This window comes from Choloepus didactylus, chromosome 3, assembly GCF_015220235.1.
Source record: "Choloepus didactylus isolate mChoDid1 chromosome 3, mChoDid1.pri, whole genome shotgun sequence".
Taxonomy (NCBI): Eukaryota; Metazoa; Chordata; class Mammalia; order Pilosa; family Megalonychidae; genus Choloepus; species Choloepus didactylus.
The window spans coordinates 84,391,859-84,415,065 of NC_051309.1; the positions used below are offsets into that span (position 1 = coordinate 84,391,859).

General features: G+C 37.6%; 1 protein-coding gene across 7 annotated transcripts in view; it reads right to left on the bottom strand.

Annotated features, from left to right (window-relative positions):
- The window catches only part of PAQR3 (progestin and adipoQ receptor family member 3), a 35,047-nt gene extending 15,644 nt beyond the window's left edge, over positions 1-19,403 (bottom strand). For 3 of the 7 annotated variants that reach the window (XR_005215895.1, XR_005215893.1, XR_005215894.1), the window contains exons 1-7: positions 19,030-19,403; positions 15,643-15,805; positions 12,837-12,992; positions 10,403-10,600; positions 6,837-6,927; positions 2,827-2,975; positions 58-193 (exon numbers count right to left, since the gene is read on the bottom strand). Coding sequence is in view for 3 of the 7 variants with exons in the window: in XM_037830072.1 (XP_037686000.1) it covers positions 2,833-2,975; positions 6,837-6,927; positions 10,403-10,600; positions 12,837-12,992; positions 15,643-15,805; positions 19,030-19,214 (936 nt within the window). In the remaining 4 variants the exon portion in view is untranslated. The other 4 variants (XR_005215896.1, XM_037830072.1, XM_037830071.1 and 1 more) reach the window with 4 other exon arrangements.
- Positions 19,404-23,207: the final 3,804 nt, after the last annotated feature.

A 23,207-nucleotide genomic window follows, 5' to 3' on the forward strand; every position in this document is an offset into this window, starting at 1 on the left:
TTTGCCCTTTGACATTTAATATAGGGCAAAGTATATCTCTAGGTAGAGGGTAGGTACCTGCCAAATGGAGAGTTGCACAGCTCTAAGCCAGTCAATCACAATCTTCATATCAGTTACTTTGTCCGGGTGGGATGTCATAAGATGTATAGATATTCCTTGAATCTTCATTCCTGATTCTAAAATGATTTTGAAGCTGTTATATATGATAAAGAATGACAAGTAGCACTTAATATATTTAGTAAACCCAGTTTATTTACATAACATTTTTCCATGCAGCTTACTGAATTGCACTCAATGTAATAAAAAGACAAGCACTATCTTGCTATTTGAAAATAACCTTTATCTAGAAGGATAATTGTTTCTTAAATGAGTAACTACAACCTTATAAATCACTATAGACTATTTAAAACAGCCATGGATAGTTTTTATTTGTTCTTTTAAAGTCTGGAGGTAAAGAATTTTTACAATTTACACATTGGTAAAATTCAAACCAGTATTTTTTAATGTTGAAGCTGAATATTAAGCTATTTTAATAACAAATCTATAAAAACAAAAATAAATACATATCATTACAAGGCTCAGATTTGTAGGCAATTTTTAAATAGTTATTTTTAAATTCTAACAATGTCTTAAAAATTTTGCCAGTAGTACTGTGCACACAGTAGGTGGTCAAAAAAATGCTGACTTACAGAAAGTGGTTATCGCTGACAGCAATCCACATTCATTTATTCCCTACTTAATAATAAATACATCACACTAAAGATAAAGATGAGAGAAGACAGCTTTCTTAGAATATTTAACGTTTCATATAAAGTTGAAATGTTAACATGTATAATTCTCCTTATAGCCAGACCTGTATGCCTTTGAAACTCAAAGAAAAATTCTTAGAAAAAATTAATGTGCTCCTTTTGTCTTTTAATTTAGATGGCAAGTATTATATAATTCATACGCTATGCCAAAAAGCAATGTTTTTAAAAATTAAAATTAAATTTAAGGTCCTTTTTGTTTTAATTTTGAGAAGATTTATAATAACAATGATTCCAGATCTAAAAATATTGGATTTTTCCCTCACTTTAAAATTAATTATAACTACTCAGTGTATTTCATTTGGCCAAAAGACAAATTATCTGTTTAAAAGCAATGATACCACAAAGGCCAATAAGGCATGTATTAGAGGAAGTATATCCTATTATCATTACATCAAAATATTCTGTCACTTAGCAGACCAAATTTGTAGACTTATGATGTAAACAGTCATTTCAAAGTAGTGTTCCATCATAATGAGTACAGCACTTCCCCCTCACCAAGCCAGCTTGGGGGAAATTCTCTTTGCTAAGATGTTAGCATGGGGGATTTATATTCAAAAACACTACAATGAAAAAAATACAAAATTTTATAGATGCATAAACTGGGGCACATTAACTTTCCTAATATCAGATCTACAAAAGGCATTTCAAGAATAGGCTTCACCGTCAATCAACCCTTTTCTGATACTCAGTAATTCTAATGTCCTGAAATTATGCACAGTAATTAAAACAGCTCATGTCAACTCATTAAGAAACTCGGAAAATATTTTATATGCCAATAAACAACATAACTTTTTATGAACATATGCTTTAAAGGATTTAATGTATGCATATTAAAAGAACAAAGAACAAGAGGGTTATGTTGTATGATAGGGTGGTGAGATCTACTTTTTAAGTATACACAGTAAAGATCAAATTTAATGTTTCAGGTTCCAAATATTATAGTATGTTAAAATTCTGAGTTATCAATGCAATCTAACATGCATAAACAGAGATGGACTAGATCACAAGGAAATAACTACATGATCAAACAGGGCATCCACATGATTTTGTTCTAAGGCTTGAGGTTCATTTCGGGGTCAAGACTGGGCCATCTCGATTCTATGGCCTTGAAAGTAGCACCCGTAGAGCTGGGAACCCCCATCATCATGAAATTTATCATGAAATTTTCACCTTACTGCAAATTCAGTAAGGTGAAAGCTCTTCTGTTATAGGAATTATGGAAAAAAAAATCTTTTGCAATTCACTGGTAAGAAATTAATGTCTGGATATGGAATTAAAAACCCTAGGTGGCTAATTACTTGGTTATTAGACCATGGACTTTGTCACCTCATCATGTAATTAGTCTCTAATATAATTCTTATCTGATAGAAAATGACAATGCAAGTTTGTTTCCTCTTCTCAACATTTTTCTAAACTTAAAGGAGTAGAATTTTTCAAGTTTTTGTTCTGGCAAACTAAAAAGTCCAATGTTTCTAGGGAGAGGAGAACCTACAGCTAAAGAAAATAATGAATATTTTAAGTGCCAGTTTCCTCACCAACCATGTATTTAAAGGCTAGTGATTATTCGAAATCACAATCCTAGCTTTGTTAAGCATAGGGGTAGCAACCTTTGCCTTGATCAGGCACTTAAAACTTCATCTATTGAAAATTTCTTCTGTTCAAGTAATCACATGGGATGACTCCATTTTCTAATGGAGATGAGCCCTTACTAAGGAAATTAAGCTGGTGTTAAGTAAAATGAGTCCTATTACTACACTAATTTAACATTCATTGTTATTCAGATGTTACTTATGAATGTTAGCTAATTGCCATTTTCTGTACAAGCAGCAAATAAGTAGTTTTAAGGGCCCTTAAAGCAGTTATTACAGTCCCAAAGTATATTTATTCCATTTTTACAAAGTTTTACTCATGATATATTAAGAGGAAAAAGAAAAACTAATGGGAACCTTAGAAATAGCAGGGTATATGACTCCCCATAAAATATTGCTTAACAACTGAATATACCAGGTAGCCATACCTGAATTCACAAATGTGAAACATAGTCAGGACAAGGCTTGCTATGTCTGTACTGCATGACATACACTGTTGACTGATGCCACCAATATAACATCACTACCGCAAGGATATGCCATATTTGGTGGCTTGATCCGAGGTAGTTTAGTTGTCCTGGAAGGGAAAGTAAAAGAAATAGAATATTGATTGTAGTATTTTTCTTTCTATAGACTTGGAAGTATGGCTTACCAGAAGAAAGATTTTGGCAGTCTCAAGAGTGCCTGGAGACTGGAGATTCAGACTCATTTTACGTATATCATGTTTTTAAAAAAGGATAAATTCACATTTGATTCTAATTTTAAGGTTTTATTCATTAGTACACTAGTGAATTAGAAATACTTTCACAAGTGTCTGTTTTCAAAGTCTAACTTGGTTAATTTTAGGAATCTGACCTCTTGTCTCCCACATCTTGACTGATATATCTGGCAGAATAAAGAAAAGATATTACATGAGAGTTGGGGAGGCAAGGGAAACCTAGTGCAACAAATAATGGAGGCGACTTCACCGTCGCGTTTAAATGTGAATGTATAAGAAGCACTTTTTATTTCAAGCTGTGCAAGGAGAAAGCTCGGACCTGAATATCGAGCTGACTAATGGAATAATCGCAGAATTTAATAAGTGATGGGTCAATTAAGTAAGGTTGATGAATTCATATAAAACTTATGAAAACAATTTAATTTCTCTTTGAGGTTAAATTCCAAGGAGATTAAATGATTAACAAGTGGGAAGCTTCTTTACCTTTTTCAGTTAAATAACAAAATATAGAGTTAAAGAAAATTAAATGCAAATAACTTTAACTCATGGTGCTTCTATTGTCATGGAATGTAAATATTCTCTTTCTTTTCTTTTTCTGAAGAAGAATAATCAGTATGGTACAGAGATTTTAAAGCCCACAGACCACTTTATAAAAACATAAAAAATAGAGGATTACAAAAAAAACCTGATTAGATTGTTAATATAAGTATTACAGATACATTCAGTTCTATCAATGGACACCTTGGGGGACCTTGGACCCATCAAATACCATTGGCATCTTTGTGTTTTTGAAAATTTACCCTCAGCTGAATCAAAGCTTTTAGGTCTAAATTTTTTTTTTTTTTTAATTTTATTTCACAATATTCACTGTTTGTACTGCCCACCATCTCACCACCACCACACATGCTTCTCTTTACAGCCAGGCAGTAAATGAGTAGCCAGAGAACATTCCTAGACTATTCACACATGAACATCTTGAGACTCTATGTATTACTTTCATCGATAAAGATTTTCTAAGATCTCCATAAACTCACCTGCCAGAATGTGCCCGTACTCAAACCACACTTCCAGCTAAATAGGGGGCACATTTTATGTCAAGTTCATCTTAGAAGAAAGTTACATTAACATCTGACCTTTTATGAGTGTCCTATATTGGACAGTTTGGTAATTCCTAATCTGAATATTTAAGGCCTAAAAACATTTTGGTCATTAACACATACTATAGAGAACTTTCATGTTATGATTTTCTACATGTCTCTGTGAAGAAGAAACAATTTTAAAAAGAATTATTTAAAAAGTAATTAAATTTGTCGGTTTGTACAAGTTAGTATGATGCCCTGCTACATCCCAGAGTAATGTGGGCGGAGAATAAAAAAGTATTTCCAAAGCTCCCTTGAGGAATTGGGGAAAAATGTGGAAATATTAAACTTCCCCAGCTGGGGAATTCCTGATATTCTCACAAGCATTGGGGACTACCAATTTAATAGGCCAAGCCCTTTATCTTGGGGCTTGCCCTTCTGAAACTTATTCTTGTAAAGGAGAAACTAAGGCTACTTATAATTATGTCTGTGAGTCACTCCCACAGAACCTCTTTTGTTGCTCAGATGTGGTCTCTGTCTCTAAGCCAACTCTGCAGGTAAACTCACAGCCCTACCTGCTATGTGGGACATGACTCCCAGGGGTGTAAATCTCCCTGGCAACATGGGACATGACTCCTGGGGATGTATCTGGCCTTGGTATCATGGGATTGGAAAAGCCTTCTTGGATCAAAATGGGTAAGAGAAATGAAACAAAATAAAGTTTCAGTGGCTGAGAGGTTTCAAATAGAGTCAAGAGGTCATTCTGGAAATTATTCTTATGCATTATACAGATATCCCTTTGTAGTTTTTAGTATATTGGAATAGCTAGAAGAAAATACCTGAAACTGTTGAACTGTAATCCAGTAGCCTTGATTACTGAAGAAAATTATATAACTACATAGCTTTTATCATGTGACCTGTGCTTGTGAAAACTTTGCAACTGACACTCTCTTTATCCAGTGTATGGACAGATGAGTAAGGAAATAAAAGACAATAAATAAATAAATAATAGGGAGGGATAAGGGGTATGGGATGCTTTGGGTGTTCTTTTTTATTCTTATTTTATTTTTTGGGGGGGAGTAATGAAAATGTTCAACAATTGATAGTGGTGATGAATGCACAACTATATGAAGACACTATGAAACACTGATTATACACTTTGGATGAGTATCTAGTATGCAAATATATCTCAATAAAATTGCATTTAAAAAAAAGTGATTAAAAATGCATTTTACCAGAACTGTTTTCTAAGGAAAATTCTGGTCCTGCTTGAAAATTAGGTGGTCTTCAATTCAGGAACTCTCCCAGTTATGTTCCTGAATCCTAAAGTCTACACCTCCAGGTTCATGTTTTTATTCCATTCACAGAGAAATGCCTAAGGATTTGTGGTCTATTCATTCTCTAGATCAGCATTTCTCATTCTCTCTTCTGCACCAACACATGAGAAATGGTCCAATTCCATCTTTGATTCACTGTGAAAATGATTTTTAACCCAGGAGGAAGGAGTAACAAGTTTGCAGTTTGAATTGAAACCACTCCCCTACTTCTAGCACCTCAGTTGAAACATCACTGCTTTATGTACTGTAAATGTTATTCTTGTCTCAAGTCAAAGGTTGTTCTGTTCCTTTATAGAATTGCCCTTAACCATGTTTTATTTATAGGACTAGGACTGAGGGACATTCCCATATTAGTAATTTCCCAAAAAATAATTACTAACATTTATTGAGTGCTTATTACTTGCTAGGTACTATGATAAATATCTTTTGCATTTCCTCACCTAATTCTCACGATAACCCTAAGAAATAAAAATTTCCACATTTTAGATGAGGTAATGAGCTGAGAAAGGTTATGTAACTTATTTAGATCATTCCACCAGTAAGTGGCAAAGGTGGGGTTTGAACCCAAGCAATCTGACTCCAGAACTCCTAAATACTCAAATATATGTTTTAGAGAACATTGTTCATTCCATACAGTGTCCTCTTATTTTCTATCAGAAAATTTTCTCTCTGGACTGAAGAACAGGAAAATCTGTCCTTCTTTTGGAGGACTAGTTTGAGTATATTTTGAGGAACTTAACAACCTTATATTAGTTTCCTCTTAGCACTGGGTGCCAGAAAGCTGAAAGCTAGATTGGTGACCTTTATCTACTTCACAGAACCTTATAATGTATATATTACGAAGTGACTTAAAACCTGACTTCTTTTCATTATCCTTCTCTTAATTCCTTTTGTCTCTTTTCTTTCCTTATTTCTTGTTTTATAAAGCCTGGCACATATATTATTTTTTAAGAACCACTTGGTATGTGTGTAAAGCAGTAAATGGTAATTAGTGCTCTCGTTTTTGTAAAAATAGTGGCTGAGAAACAGAAGGCTCCAGAGTCTAGCCCCAGCTCTGTCACTAATTCATATTCATGAAATGGTGATAACCCCACCTATGATTTTCAATGCAGTGTGAGGATACCCAGAAATGTTTGTGAAAGCCCCTTGAAAGTTAAAGTTTTAAGTAAACTTTGAGAATAAAAGAACCATTCCATAATCAATAATATTGAAAAAAATAAATCTCAGTATTGATGCTTTGAATTATATAGCTCAAACACATATTTAGAACTTAACTATAAAACCACTATAAAAGAGATACTTACCTGGAAAGTACCTTTCTGGAACTTTGGAAATGTAGAATAGGAAAGCGAGGAGAGCAATCACATACATTACAATTACGCGGGGTGCAAAGTCCTGAAAAATAAAACGTGTTTTCACAGATCTTCCTTCTGCCACTGAATTCCCAATATACTGTGAATCTCATGGTGAAATTTAAGATAGTATTATATGAATTGTTTTTGCAGATAATCTCCAATAATAGAAATCTTCCTTTTAATATTGCAGGAAGCAGTCCACAAAAATGGAGCACGGAATGTCCTAGATGTTAGGGTACCAAAAGAGCCAGAGCTTTAACATGGCTAAGGTCCTAAGTGTGCCCAACGCAATCTACAGAGTAGGTACATGGATGGAAGGCAAATGGGAAAGGAGTTACCAGTTGAATAAGCAAAGATACTGAAGACCAGAGATTTGTAACTGGAAAAAAAAAAATTGAGAAATCTCTTCTGACATCCCAGATTAGAGGTCCTCTTGAATATCATTTTAATCTCACTGCTGAAGCTCTATTGGAAAGCTTTTCCTTGCCCCAAGAAAATCAGCCAGCTACAGTTTATACAAATTGTTCCTAATTCTGGTTATAGACCTAATTTACCAAGACTGTATTTAAGAAATAAAGACAAATTATTTCTCTTCCCCCTTCAAATATTTGAGAATTATCATGTCCCCCCACCACCAAATTCTATATTCTTTAGATCAACCTCGTATTTCTCAAACATGCTAGAACACAACCTATTCCCCTTACTCCCGAATTAACTTTTTGGAAACTTTTCATCTTTGGTTAATTGCCTCTCTTTCCATCCTTTTAAAGCCAGACCTTATCAGAGAACTTTTTTTTTCCTAAGTTTCCTTTTGCTTCCTTACTAGAATGATCTGTGATCATAGTCAAATTCCATCTTTGAGATCCACTGTCGCTCTAAGCCATATTTCTACTGTAAGACTTCTGAAAGTGGGAATGTTCCCATATTGTTTTGGAATTTTTTTTAAGATCTACTGGCCTTGATGGATCTTGTTCTCTTTCATTGTTATTATAAGCTTAAAAGGAATGTGTTCACCTCATCCCAAAATTGTGGTCACTTCTGTATCAATTCATTTCTGGTTAGAGTTAAATATAAAGTAGCAGTTCCCCATTTTATTTTCTTATTTTCAGGGAATCAAAATTGTCAGAAAAATAATCTTTTCACAGATATCATGATCACTGCTGCCCTTTTCATCACTACTGTCTTACCTTTCTCCCAGTTTCCTAATCTTATGAAGAAAGCATCACCCTTGTCCTTAATTTGGTAAGGTGGCCAGATCACACCACTCAATTCACTATATAACAGAACTTCTTTTTAGCATTATGCCCAAATGTTTTCCACCTTGCAAGTATATGTGAGCCTACTAACAGTCCTCCTCTTCTAAGATCTGATTCTTTTGAAAAAAATCTGCCTTTAAATTCCCATATTCCAGACAAAGGTCCTATTGCAATAAATCTGTGATATATGCTAGATTTTCTGGTATATAAATAATGTTCAAGTTCTCAAGTTTACTCTGTAACCAATACTTACAGAGTTTTCAGATGGATCTCTAATAACATAAGTCTTATTTCTAATCCTCTTGTCAAGAAGACTAAGGATTTCTCACTGAGTGTTCCTCTACTGAACACCAACTGTTTCTCCATAATGCCCAACTCTAACTGCTCTTCTATTTCTCAATATACTTTTCTTGCTGGGTCAAATAATGCTTCAATGACTTCAGCTACCATTATAATGATTTCCAAATCTTTTATCACCAGTCAAACTCTAACCGAAATTCCAGATCCTCTTTCTACCCTTACATCCCATATGTACCTCAAACTCAGTAAGTCTAAGAAAAAAATCCTTCTCAACCACCCCAAACAAAAAAAAATTATCACTGACCCAGATGACAGTGCCACAAACTCTGGAGTCCTCCTCTACAGATAAGGGACTTAGGTATTTACACAAAGGGTAACAGAAGGAGAACTAAGAACATACTTATACAAAGACATCCCAGGAAAAAAAAACAACAAAGTTAGACTTTCTCTATTTCTGCAAGCTTTAAAAATTATAGTACCAACTCCTACAACTCACTGACAAAAACAAACCAATTAAAAAATGGGCAAAGGATTGAAAAGGCATTTCTCCAAAGAAGATATACAAATGGTCAATAAGCATATGAAAAGATGCTCAACATCATTAGCTATTAGGGAAATACAAATAAAAACCATAATGAGGTACCACCTCTCACTCACTAGAATGGCTATTATTTTAAAAAATGGAAAATAATGAGTGCTGGTAAGCATGCAGAAAAATAGGAACCCTAGCATATTGATGGTGGGAATATAAAACGGTGTAGCCACTGTTGAACGCAGTTTGGTGGTTCCTCAAAAAGTTAAACATAGAACTAACATTTGACCTGGCAATCCCACTTCTAGAGATTGCCAAAAGAACTGAGAGCAGGAACTCGGACCAATGGTCATATCAGCATTATTCACAATAGCCAAAAGATGGACGCACCCAAATGTCCATCAGATGAGTAGACAGACAAAATGTGATATATACATACAATGGAATATTACTCAGCCTTAACAGGATGAAGTTCTGGTATGTGCCACTACATGAATGAACCCTGAAGACAACATGTTGAGAGAAATAAGCCAGACACAAAGGGGCAGTTATCATATGATTCCACTTACATGAAATAACTAGGATATGCAAATTCATAGACACAGAAAGTAGAGTACAGGTTACCAGGAGCACAGGGGGAAGGAGAAAGGGGTGTTAATGCACACAGATGGCAAGGTTTCTCTTTGGAGTGATGGGAAAGTTTAGGTAATGGATAGTGGTGAGGATAACGCAACATTGTGAATGTGACTAATCCCATTGAATGGTATGCTTGGGAGCGGCTGACATGGGAAAGTTAATGTTATATAAATGAGTCCACAATTTCAAAAAAAAAGAGTAACTAAAGAGATGATAGCAATTAAATACAAAACATGATCCTGGACTGGATCTAATAATAATGGAGGAGAAAAGGCCCCAAAGAAATTATGGAGACATATGGAAAAATTGGAATATAGACTGTAAGCTTTATATCATTGTTAAATTTCTTGAACTTGATAACTGCACTTAAGGTAGTTACATAAGTGAACATCCTTGTTCTTAGGAAATGCATATGGAGGTATTCAGTGTTTAAGGAGCATAATGTATACAAGCTACTCAAATGTTTAGAAAATAGACAGACAGATGGATAGGCAGAAAGATATGGCAAATGTGTCAAAATGTTAAAAGTTGTTGGATCTGGGTATCTAGGTTAAGGGTATGTTGTACAGGTTTGTATTACTTTTGCAATTTCCCTGTAAGTTTGAAATTATTTCAACATAAAAGTTTAAAAATAAATAAATAAAAGTTATGGTATCACAATATGCAATTATATACTCTCAAATGAAAAAGAGAGAGCGCGAGAGGTAGAGAGAGAGGGTATAAACTGGCTTGATAACAGTACTTTACCCAAAAAGAATAGAGTTGTAAAGACCAAAAAATGGGGGAACTACCTGTACAATAGGAGCACCGACTCCTCCATTCAGCCAAACCCAGTGAAGAGTAGGGATCACTCCATATCCCGAAACAGAACAAAAGATGATAGAACGGAGCCTCTGCCATTGCTGTGTGAGGTAACTCGGATGAATCTGAGCAAAGAACACTGCCAGGATCATAGCAAGCACTGTGATCAAGTACACTTGACGCCAATACTAGAAAGAAAGGAAATCAACTTTTAATGCTGTTATTAATAAGAGAAGGAAAAAGGGGTAATTTTAGCTTTTCATTACACATTCCAAACTGTACTTGGTATTTCAATTCTAAACATTATCGCTCTCTCTTCTTTTAAAAAATGCATTTTCCATGTAATTGTTAGGTTTCTTAGGAAAACAAACCAAAGTCCTTACTGAGCTGGTAAAAGACCGCATTTACTCACACAAAAGCATTTTCTGAGTACCTGTTATACGCTTCCAGGCACAGTATAAGTCCTATAGAAACAAAGATCACTATGCTATAGACCCTCCCAGTGGCTGAGGTCACACATTTATGGAAGTGACAGATATAATTACTTATTGTAATTGTAACTGAGTTATGATGAGAATGTCGTAGAACCACAGAAGAGGGGCAATTAACTTTACCTGAGGTAGCTAAAAATGCTTCACGGGGGAGTTAACATATAAGCTGGTTCTTGAGGAATAAATACATAAGATTTTGTGGGAAGAGGGAGCACTCAAGAAAAAAGAATGCAAGTGCAGCTGAGAAGTTTTCAGAAGGGAGCCTGAAAGAGGCATATTGTCAGGCTAAGGATATGGAAATTCACCCTGTCAACAATGGGGAAATAGCGAGTTCTTTAGGAATGGGATGATGTGGTCATTTTTCAAATTGACTTATTTAGAAAGATAACTCTGATCTGAGTGTGGAAAAGAAAGGTGACTGGAAGCCAGCTGGAAGCTACTAGAATCATTTTTGTTCTTAAAACAATTTTTCCAGTTTATGATCACAGATTATCTTAATTCTAGTAGTTATCTTTTTAATCTATCTTGGATTTCTAGTTTTTCAGATAAGAGATTTATAAAAAGTAGCCTACCAGTCTCTTTGATGATCAGAATTGATATTTAGGAAGAGGTAAACAGGAAACAGGCTTCAGAGAAATATAGACGTATAGAATAAGATAAGCAAAACAATTCAAATATTACATGACTGTACTCACAAGCTCCTGTTTAAAAAAGTGAACAGTTATCAAGTTGTGAGAGCTGGGTAGACATGAACAGAGCTTACTATTAAAATCAAATCAGTTTACAAAATTAATTGCATATATACTTAATTATATGCTGAGGTTCCAAAGTAATTACACCTAACAAGCAAATAGCACATGTATAAGTGGCTATAATTAATAGTGCTTTCCACATTCAAACGAAATTAATGATTTTTCTCTTTGCTAATTTTATACATCAGATATATTAGCAGTTTTCTCCTTTATTGTGTAGAGACAAAGGTCCTGTTTAAGAATCTACAACAGGAAGAGGAATCCTGCAATGTAGCCAACTCTCCGAATGAGCAAAGGCTGGGGACTGCTGCTTGCAGCACCTGCAGTGTGGGAGGTTTGGGCAGGACAAGCTCTCGTCCTTGTGACTAGGAAGAGAAGTAACTAGTAGGTTTATCGCTCCTGAGTGACAGGCTTCTTGGTTCTGTCTTCTTGGCTGGGATGCTGAGGTGACAGGGAAAGGGGATATATTCCATAAAGTTTGGCTGGCCAACATTTTTAGGTCAGGCACTCTCTTATCAGAGTGTCTTAAATGTTGCTTTTCACAAGGCAAAACTGACTTTTGTGATCATAGGGCTCAATGTGTTCAGAAGGCAGAGCTGATCTAGAACTCAGAATAGACACATTTTATACTTGTTAAACACACTCTTCATCCATTTGGCCTTCTCTAGGCTTACTCCAAGAATGTAAGACTGAGGAAAGGAAAACATTTATTGAAGAAGAAAAGAGACAATACTCTCAACAGTTAACCTTTCTTTATTTCACTGAGAGAAGTAAAGGACAAAAAGGGAAAATGGAAAGCCAGCTTCATAATTTTATCAAGCACTAATTTTAATTAGAACTCTACAAATACAAAAATAAAAGATATGTAATGTGTATATCTGAAGAACCATGTAGCCATACAGATTTAATGGAAATATTAATAATACAATGTAGACACTAAGTTTTCAGAGAATGATCTTATATATTTTTTCCTCAATGGAAAATTAGTAAAATCAGTATGGAACTGATAAAAGTGATATTGGATATCATAGGACCCTTCTGAAAAATGAGTGAGTTTATGCCTACACTCTGTTTCTTCTATAGGTTAATTAGGTACTTATTCAGAATTTCAAAGGAACTCTGGCAAGAACACTCAGGACCTTATATGGGAGATAAAATGTAAAATGCTTTAAGCTACTTACATTATTACAATAAAATGCATAAAATACTCCCGAGACATAGCAGCCCAATATTCCAACAGAGATTCCAGCATAATCTAATGCCATCCATCTTCGACAGGTTTTTTCTGACCGATGGCAGGAAAAAAGATGATAGCCTACAGAGCAAAGCATACAGACCTATGGAAAATAAAACAAATCTTAGCAAAATGAAACATGAAGAAATTAAAGCAACTTGTGTGTGATATTCAGTGAAGTGATTAGAGCTCAGGCCTTCAAGTCAAATGGACCTGGGCATGGATCTAGCTCTGTGCCTTACTAGTTAGGCAGACTATTTCATTTCACTAGCCTCAGTGTCTTCATGGGTAAAATGTGGCTAATAATCATAAAGAAAGAAATTAAACAATGATAGCCATATAAATATAGCACAATAGTGGGAAAATAACACAACACAAATATTTTAAAATATCAACTGAGGCTTATTTTGACCCATGAATGAAGAGTTTACATTTTCAAAAGTGTTTATTATAAAATTAACATGTCCTGACCACAGACATAGGGAACTGGTGGTTTGATGGGTTGAGCCCTCTACCGTAGGTTTTACCCTTGGGAAGACGGTTGCTGCAAAGGAGAGGCTAGGCCTCCCTATAATTGTGCCTAAGAGCCTCCTCCCGAATGCCTCTTTGTTGCTCAGATGTGGCCCTCTCTCTCTAGCTAAGCCAACTTGAAAGGTGAAATCATTGCCCTCCCCCCTACGTGGGATCAGACACCCAGGGGAGTGAATCTCCCTGGCAACGTGGAATATGACTCCCGGGGAGGAATGTAGACCTGGCATCGTGGGATGGAGAACATCTTCTTCACCAAAAGGGGGATGTGAAAGGAAATGAAATAAGCTTCAGTAGCAGAGAGATTCCAAAAGGAGCCGAGAGGTCACTCTGGTGGGCACTCTTACGCACAATTTAGACAACCCTTTTTAGGTTCTAAAGAATTGGGGTAGCTGGTGGTGGATACCTGAAACTATCAAACTACAACCCAGAACCCATGAATCTCGAAGACAACTGTATAAAAATGTAGCTTATGAGGGGTGACAATGGGATTGGGAAAACCATAAGGACCACACTCCCCTTTGTCTAGTTTATGGATGGATGAGTAGAAAAATAGGGGAAGGAAACAAACAGACAAAGGTACCCAGTGTTCTTTTTTATTTCAATTGCTCTTTTTCACTTTAATTATTATTATTATTATTTTTGTGTGTGTGCTAATGAAGGTGTCAGGGATTGATTTAGGTGATGAATATACAACTACGTAATGGTACTGTGAACAATCGAATGTACGATTTGTTTTGTATGACTGCATGGTATGTGAATATATCTCAATAAAATGAAGATTAAAAAAAATAAATAATAAAAATAAAATAAAATAAAATTAACATGTCCTTAAAGAAAAAACACAGAATTGGACGGTGTAAAAAATATATAAGCCCCTCCCACCCAACCTATTTCCCAGAGGTAGCCACTGATAACATTAACGTGTCCTACATATTTTCAGTGCACATACACCTATGACATATATGTCTACACATACACACACAAGTACGTACACACATAACACATATGCAGGCAAACTATATATATTTATGTTTTTATTACTCAAATGGAATCACAGTATACATTCTGTTCCACAATTTGCTTTATTCACTTGATTTAAGGCTTTTAATGTTTATAGGAGATATCATTATACAAAGTTTTCTTTTAAGTTTAAACATGGCTTTGTTGTCTCCAGGAAAAAAAAAAATTACGACTTACACTTATTTTCTATTGTTTCCAAACTTGGAGCAAAGCTACTCTGATTCAATCAACTGCCCTAACAATTAATAAGGCTGTTGTGGCAGAACTTCCTCCATACATTAAGTACCTACTGTGTGTCATGCACAAGGGATACAAAGATGAGTAGGATGAAATCTCTATTCTCAAAGAGATTTTTTTCAGAAGCAAGTGAGCAAATGGTGATACAAAAAGTCCTATAAGAAAAAAACAGTGCAGTGTGCATTTAGAAAATAGAGCAGGGAAGGTACAGGCTCTGACTGCATGTGTGCATTTGGGGAGTGGGAGTTGTGGAGGAAAGAAGCGTCTCAGAATGGTTGTCACCTGAGCTGGATCTTAAAAGGCTGAGGTGGTATTCATCAAGGACCTAAGAAAAGGCATGCACATGTTTACTGGGAGGGTCTGCAAGGAAAAGCAGCATGCTAAGAAATACAGAATCATTAAAGAACGTCACATGACCTTCTTCATGATATGATTATGACAAGTCTTATACATCAAGGAACTTTAACTTCCATATTATGGGCAATGTGCTACTAGTGAAGATTTTAAGTATCATTTAGAGAAGTGTGGAGGATGGACTTGATAGGCTGAAAGTGGAGGAAGGTTATAGAAGTCCTCGGGGCCTATAATATACCAGTGGCTGTGGGAGGAGAGAAAATGGGATAGACGAGTGAAATGAAGTAGGTTAAATTGATAAATATTTTGTAAACAACAGTTAAGGCAGCAAAATGGTCATCTAACTATTCTAGGGTGTGTTCATTAAACTAATCAAAGCAGCTCCTATACCCTCAATATCAATATGCAATTAACAATGTACTTAACCACAACCTCATTTCTTCATCCTCTGCCTAAAATCCTCATTTGTGTGTGGCTTCAAGCCACAGTTTATTGACCCAATTAAATGTAACTCTAAGAAAGCAAGTGGTGGATCTGAAGTGAGATAACCTGCCCAAGCTTGCCCAACTGAAGTTCTCTTTACCAATAAAAGTGCTTGTGAAATGACCTACCTGGAAGCAGAAAAGGCAAATAGAACAAATTACAAAATCTTCTCTTGAAGCACTTGATGAAGGTAACACAGATGTCATGTCATATATTCCCAGTGTGAAGAAAAGAAAGAAACCCAGCAAATGACTCCAGATGTTTACCGTCTCATTAGATAAAATAAACAAACTGGAAAATAAACAAACATGTAGTTCAGATTCGTATTTGCTTGCTCTCTGTCAGCATTTAAAGGTTAGTGACAATTATTTTTTGGTTATCGAATACCTGCTACTTTAGGTCTTTAACCCATCTTTGCCTTTCTAAATTCGATACATTGTCTAATTTAATAATCTATAAATTTTCTACATCTCCACCTATCTTGGGATTTTATAGCTTTTTCTGTGTCCACCTGTATTATCACACCTACCATTTTCTTTCTCATATTAGAGTTATTTATGTATAAATCCCATCTCATCCTCCATCCTCCCGTCAACTCCCTGACAGCCAGCACCATTTATCTTTATGATAACACTGTTCCAGTAACAGTGCCTTGCTCAGAGTAGATGCTAAAGAGCTACAGAACTGAACATGTAGATTAAAACTGGATGTTAGCACATTTTGATTTTCAATAATAGATATCTGAAAACCTGCTCAGTGCAAGGTTAGGCACAAATTTAAAATACTTCTTTAGGATTCATCAAATGAAAATGAAAATACAAAATTAAATGGGCTAAGAAAAGCAAAATAAATCAAAATTGATCCATTGGAAAGGTTTTTTTAAGATATGCACACTGGAACCACTTTACTGTTATTGTTTAAAACCAAACCAGGTTGCAGGTGCCATGACTTTATCCTTCTTGGGAACAATCAGAGGTTACTTTCAAATATCAGTACCATCTGCCTTCTTCAGGATGCCCTAACTGGTTCGGGTTCGAGTGGTCCTGGCAGCACAAGTTGGTATAAAGTGTACTACCTTGACCAAGAGTCAAGAAGTTCATTGCCCTCTCACCTCCACACTCGGCCACAAGTTAGCTCTGTGATTGTGAGCCAGTCGCTTAACTCTCTGGGTTTCAGTTTCTTCATTTATAAACTAAAGGCGCTAGATTAGACACTGTTGTAAGTTCCTTCCAGCTCTAAAAATCCTTAATTTTGTGAAATGGTTCTCCAGTTGTAGGTAGGACTCATCTGATTATTTGAGTAGCAACACTACGACAAAAGATTAAATTCTCTCGCATTTCTTCTACAAATTCTTATCTTTTTGTTTAAACTAAGGTCTTTCACCATCACTGATTCAGAAATCCTTATTAGTAAGCATTAACACATAACTCTAATGTACTACAGTCACCATGGTTCTTTCATTTTTACAAGTTTTATTTTTTACAAGTCATAAACTTACTTGGGTCTCAAACTATCCATGCTAATCAAGAAGAATATAGTGAATCCTGTATCATGAATTTCAGGCTTTATCATGTACAAGCATCAAGTATACATGGACTACTAATAATTGGGGAGGGGGGTTGCAAGAAAATGCTGGAAAACATCTAACTACTGGAACTATTTTGACAATACTATGCTTTGCCTGTTGCCTCAGAACTTTTTATTTTGTGAAACCCAGTATAACTGAATTAACCGAACTGATAGGCACAATCTTTGCAAGTTCCTTTCAACTAAAAGAGTTCTGGCAGAACAATTGTGATATTCAAAACCTCTACTGGAAACCAAAATCTGTCCTGGTCACTCTTGACAGCCAAAGGACAAGAGGACAAAGGCTGAATTTGGAAAAGATCAAGCTGGTGGGAAGCTCACTTGGAAGAATATCCCCAATAGAGGGTCTACTCTTATTCTGAGAAGTAAGGCACCAAACTCTGTTCAGCTTTAAAGTCAATAATCATCCTTATTGTCATGATCTGTTCAGCTTTTAAATCAATGGTAATGATACTAGCTACCATTTTTTAGTGCTTACTAGGTGCTATGCCCTGTGTACATCTCACTCAATTCTTATTATCTTCTGAAGCAGGTATTGTGATTGCCCTCATTTTACAAATGAGGAAAGTAAGGCTCACAGAACTTCTGCTCAAGGTCCCACAACTATCAAGTGGCAGATCTGTACACTCAAGTCTCTTAACTCACTGTCCAAGCTCTAAAGCCCTATACATTATTTTCCACTACATGAAATTTGGGCCCTAACAGAATGTAGAGGGGCACTGTGAGATGGGAATAAAATATTTAAACAATTCACTGCCTGCTGGATCCTTGTGCCAGGATTTAAATTGTGAAGTCCTGTGGGCCATCACTCAAGCCAAAGAGGGATGAACAGTGATGTCACCTTGTGACCATGAGTCATAGAAACACATGCAAGACAAGGCAAAAGGAACCGAGGAAAGACCATGCTCAAAAGAAGCTGATCAAGAATTAGACATACAGTTGCTGCTTGAGCAATTCAAAAGCCAACATTCCAGTACTGAGGCTTGCCACTACAGTGACCTGGAGCTAATCAACATTTGTATCTTAATTCCCTGAAAGTGGGGTGCTGTATTTAAGTATATAGAGTGAGTTTCGATGGAAAGCCATTCTAAGAACCAGAATACTAATTTCTTAAATTGTTTGTTTTAAACCCAGGCTTCCCAAGACTCTTGGATTTAAAGGTTTAGAATGATTAAAGTACTTTCTTAGAGATGCTTCTGTAATGCCCTAGACAAGGTTAGGTGCTCTGTATACAAGCTCTCTTTGCTGCAGCACACTTCCTACACAGATTCATCACAATGGTGAACATGTAATAGTGTAATCAGCACTTTAATATCTGTCACCCATGTTAGACCGTAGTAACTTCATGAGAGCAAGAGCCACATCTCTTGGTCTCTGCAGGGCCTGGCACCTAGCAGAGGCACCATAAGTATTTGTTCAGTGAGTGAATCAGAGATTTTCAAATACAAATATGGCAAGGTTGGCTTGTTTCCTATTGTACAGGCCTTTATTTGGCTGAAAGCATCTGAATTCTCACAGGGCTGCTCTAAAAAGAAACCTCTAAAAAGAAACACAGATCACCCAGCGACGGGTTATGGCTCAGCCATCGTCAGTCAGGTCGATTCCAACATGTATCCCAACAAGCATCAAATGGGATAAAGGACTGTAAAAGCGCTTTGTAAACAGCAAAGCGCCATATGAGAGACTTGGTACTTAGCATCATTGTTACTATCACCATTACGTAGATCAAGTACCTCGATGGGGCTTGGGGGAGATAACGAAAGAGGAGTGGCGATGGAAAGAGAAGAAAAGGATGGGGAATCGTGGTAGTCATGGGCACGGAGAATAGCGAGGAAAGAAGGAGGGAGACCAGACAAAAAGGGTTAGGTGAGAACGTGCGGCCGACGGCGAGCCCACCAGCGCACCCCGCGGAGGCGGCCAGACTGTACCTTTTTATACACAGCCTGGAGGGCAGGTAGGCCCGGTAGCCGTCGGTGATGTACGGATTGTCCTTGAGGGACACGGGGATCTGCTCGTAGGTGTAGAGGCGGATGCCGCGGGGTATCAGCACGGGCCAATACTGGTAGCTGCCCAGTTCGATGTAATGAGCGCTCTTCAGCAGTTTCTGATGCATGGTTCCCCGCCGCCGCCGTTCCCCGGAGGGGAGCTCGCCCAGGCCCCGCCCCCCCGGGGAGGGGGCTTCGCCACCGGAGCCCCCGCCCCGGAGGCCGCGGACGCTGCGCGAGGTCCTACGGCCCCGCAGGTGTCCAAGACCAGCACGGCGAACAGACCAGCCGCCACCGTCAGTGCCGCGGCGGACCCGGCAGCGTTGCAGCCCTCTCTGACGTCAGTACGCTGCGGCGGGCCCCGCCCCCTTGGCGCGGGCGCTAGGGGCGGGACTGTAGGTCCAGCGCCCCCACCGCTCCAGCGCAGGGGCGCTGCTGTGGGTGGGTGTTCTTCGCGGAGGTGAAGAACAGTAAGACCAGCCCTGTACCGGCGAATCATTTTTTTTTCCTTTCTGTTTTCAGTTGGAAGCAATAGTTGCTACAGTTTGGAAAACCAAGGAGAAAAGAGGTGTAACGGTAAGAAAAGTAATAGCGCGAACTCTTCGGTTAGTTTATGCCTGGAATCAAACAAACTTAGTGCCAGAAGGGACCTCTGAGGTTTTCTAAGCTAAGGTCAGTTCTTGGAAGTAGTTGGAAATAGAGGAGACCTGATGCACATGGAACATTTACCAAAATCGAGCATATACTGCCCTGTAAAGAAAGCCTCAACACCTGCAAAACACTGACTCCATTAAAAATATGTTCTCTGATCTCGATAGAATTAAACTAGAAAAACAAGGTAACTAAAAATCCCCAAATATCTGTAATTGAAACACTACCCTTTTAAATATTTTGGGGATTGATTAAGAAATCACAATGGAAATGGGAAAATCTATTCAAGGGATGATAATAAAGATAGAACATATCAAAACTTGTGGGGTACAGCAAAGGCAGTGCTTAGAAGGAAAGTTGTAGCTTTGTTTCTGGCTAGGAATTGTAATGCACGTGCTTATTCATAAGGGCAACAGGGCAAAACAATTTTGCATCCATTTATGTAAAGTCCTTAGTGCACTGTTTGTCATACAATAATCACTCACCAACCCATTATTTATTTGTTATTATTATGTTAGTAATATTAGGTGATGTTTGAGAGGCAGTATGCCTTAGTGGTTAACAGCTTGGGCTTTAAAGGCATGCTAATTGGGTTTGAATTCCTGTTGAATCATTGGTTGTGTGTCCTTGTGCAAGTTACTTAACCACTCTGTGCCTCAGTTTTCTTATTTGTAAAATGGGGATGATATATAATAATAATAACAGTACTTTGCATTGTGAGGATTAAATGAGTGATTCCATGTAACACTCATAGAAAGTGCCAAGCATATGGTTAGGTCTCAACAAATGTTAGCTATTATTCGAGTTCAAGGAAAGAGATATTGGTGGATAAAACTGAAAAGCTAAATTGAGATAGATTTTAAATGGACTGAAATCATGTAAAGGAATTAAGACTTATTCTTTTAGTTGTGGAGCTAAAAATGATATTTGAAAGCTTACTGTGTGCCCATTATATTATTTCTGCTGAAAGTTACTGTGCACAGAAGCCGTGTGGTCAGAGATGTGCTTTGAGAGGAATATTCTAGTAGCACTGATAAGTACGGATTGGTAGGGAGGAGGCAGGAAGCCACAGGCTTATGAAGTTTAAGTAACTAGCCCAGTGTGACACAGATGAGGAACAGCCAGACCTAGAAACCGTACTTCTTAGTGGAGGAACACAATGGTTGAGAATGCCTGCCTGCCAATCCTACAGAACCCTTATGGGGTGTTCTTTCTGCATGTATTCTCACTGTTACCACATGACCTTACCTTGTGGCTACTGTCAACCCAGAGGAGGATTAGTGGCCCACAGGGTGTTCTGACTCAAGTGTCTCTATAATAACAATGGTAATTGAACCAATCATTTCTTTCTTAGGAATTTGAACTGGAAATACAGAAAGAGTCTGTAAGCTAGTACTTCAAACAGAAGTAGAAAGATGCCCAGAGATTATCAGAGATGGAGGAAAATAGTTGAGTCATGGTATTGGTGGGGCACTAGAGGAAAGGACAATCCACCTGTGAAGCCTGTTGCAAAATGACTTCTGGACTGACTTCAATAATTTATAACCCATTTCAGTTCTCCCTCGTCCATTCATATGGTTTAATTTTTAAATTAAATACTCCTTAACACCCCTTATAAAAATACCACTTATAAAAAATTCACTTCCTATTTTGGACAAATAGGAAAGGATAGATACAGCACCAATCTATGCCGGTTTCTGTGTTGTAAAGAATTTAGCCTTGCCCAAAGACAGATTTGGGCTTTGCCCTCAGCTTCTAAGACATAATCTATGTCATACTTGATAGGAGTATCTTTGTTTAGGGTAGGGACTGGTCATACTAGATCTTAGGATGGGGCTGGCCATACTTGATAGTCTTAGGATGGAGGTTGAGCACACCAGAAAGACCAGCCATGTGATTTAGAGTAGGGACTTTTGGTCATGTGGTATTAGTTAACCTGGAGGCTGAGTTCAGCCATGTGGGCCATCAACTAATCATGCTTAGGTAATGAAGTCCCAATAAAAACTCTGGACACTGAAGCCCAGGTAAGCTTCCCTGGTTGGCAGTAACTCTTTGGGCTACATATAGCGTCTCCTACCTACAGGGTTGACTTGCCCCTGCACTTCTCCTCAGATATCTCTTCTTGTAGTGCCTTGGAAGCTCAATGAACTTTGGCCGTAGTAACTTTAAGTACATCATGCCCCAAGCATATCTTACTTTCAGAAAAGAGCACATACCTGCATGTTTTCTCAATACTTGCATGCAAGCCTCTGGCACGTAGCCACCTTTGTTTCTCAACCATATATAATCTGTAGAGTGGTTGCCATAGGTACAGACATACTCAAGTGGATTTCTTGCCCTCCTGCTGTCCATTGCAAGGTGGCTGCAGCTCGCCGTATGTAAGTTCCCGTAATAAATGCTTTTGGACTGATCACCCTGGCTTTTAGTGCCTCTTTCTTCAGAATCTCAAGTTGCCCCATTGTAGGGTAGTTTGGAGGTGCTCCTGGCTGGGTCTTCCTCTATTTCATCTTTTGAAGTGAGTCCTGTTGCTGATTCAATAGAACACAGCATACCCTGCCTGAATTGTCACACATTAATGCTGGAGGGTAATGCATTCTGACTCCAAGGGAGAGAACATGGAAGCTTCATGTTTGAAGCTCTCCCAGAATCTCTGTTCCTTTGGCTGATTTTGATCTGTTTCCTTTCCCTGCAGTAAACTGGAACCATTTGTATAATATCTTTCTGAGTTTTGTGAATTCTGTGAAATAGTGTAGCAAATTTTGAAACCTGAGGGTGATTTGGGGAACCCCACAAACTTGCAGTTGATATAAGAAGTGCAGGAAGTCTTGGGGACTGTGCCCTCTGAACTTTACAGTCTGGTTAACTATGGGCAGAATACTAGGGAATGAGAGAGGTCTATAAGTAAAAAAAAATCAGAAGAGCTTTTCCCTAATGGAAGCAGAAGCAACACTCCTTTGGAGACTTCTCTAACAGATGATAACACAAAGGGAAGAGGGCAAAGTTCCCCAGAGATACCTATGCAACTTTTGCACTTTGAAGGCTCTGGCTGTTTAGTCATAGTGCTTGACAGAAGACTGCATTGGCATGCCTGGTGGAGGAACAGCACCTGGTGGGACTTACAGCATCTGGTGAGAGGTAGGGGTATCACACAAACAGCTGCATTCAGCAGACTTGGTGCCTCTTGAATGTGCATGATGAAGAACTGAATCACCCAGCAAGAGATAGTGGGAAAATGGTAGTGGCCTATCACGAGTGCCTGTGAGACACATCCTGGATTTTAGAGATACTTGAAGTGCTGGTTAGGGGTGTGAAGGAAGTTCTCAAGGATCTGGGAGTTCTTCATTAGCTAGTGGGAACAAGAGCCAGGGAGATTTGAATTCTTACTGTGAGTCAGTATACATCCCACAAGACATATGAGGGTTAGGGAAACTTTAGGTTGTGCCTTGTTAGTTGGATGACATTCAGCAACA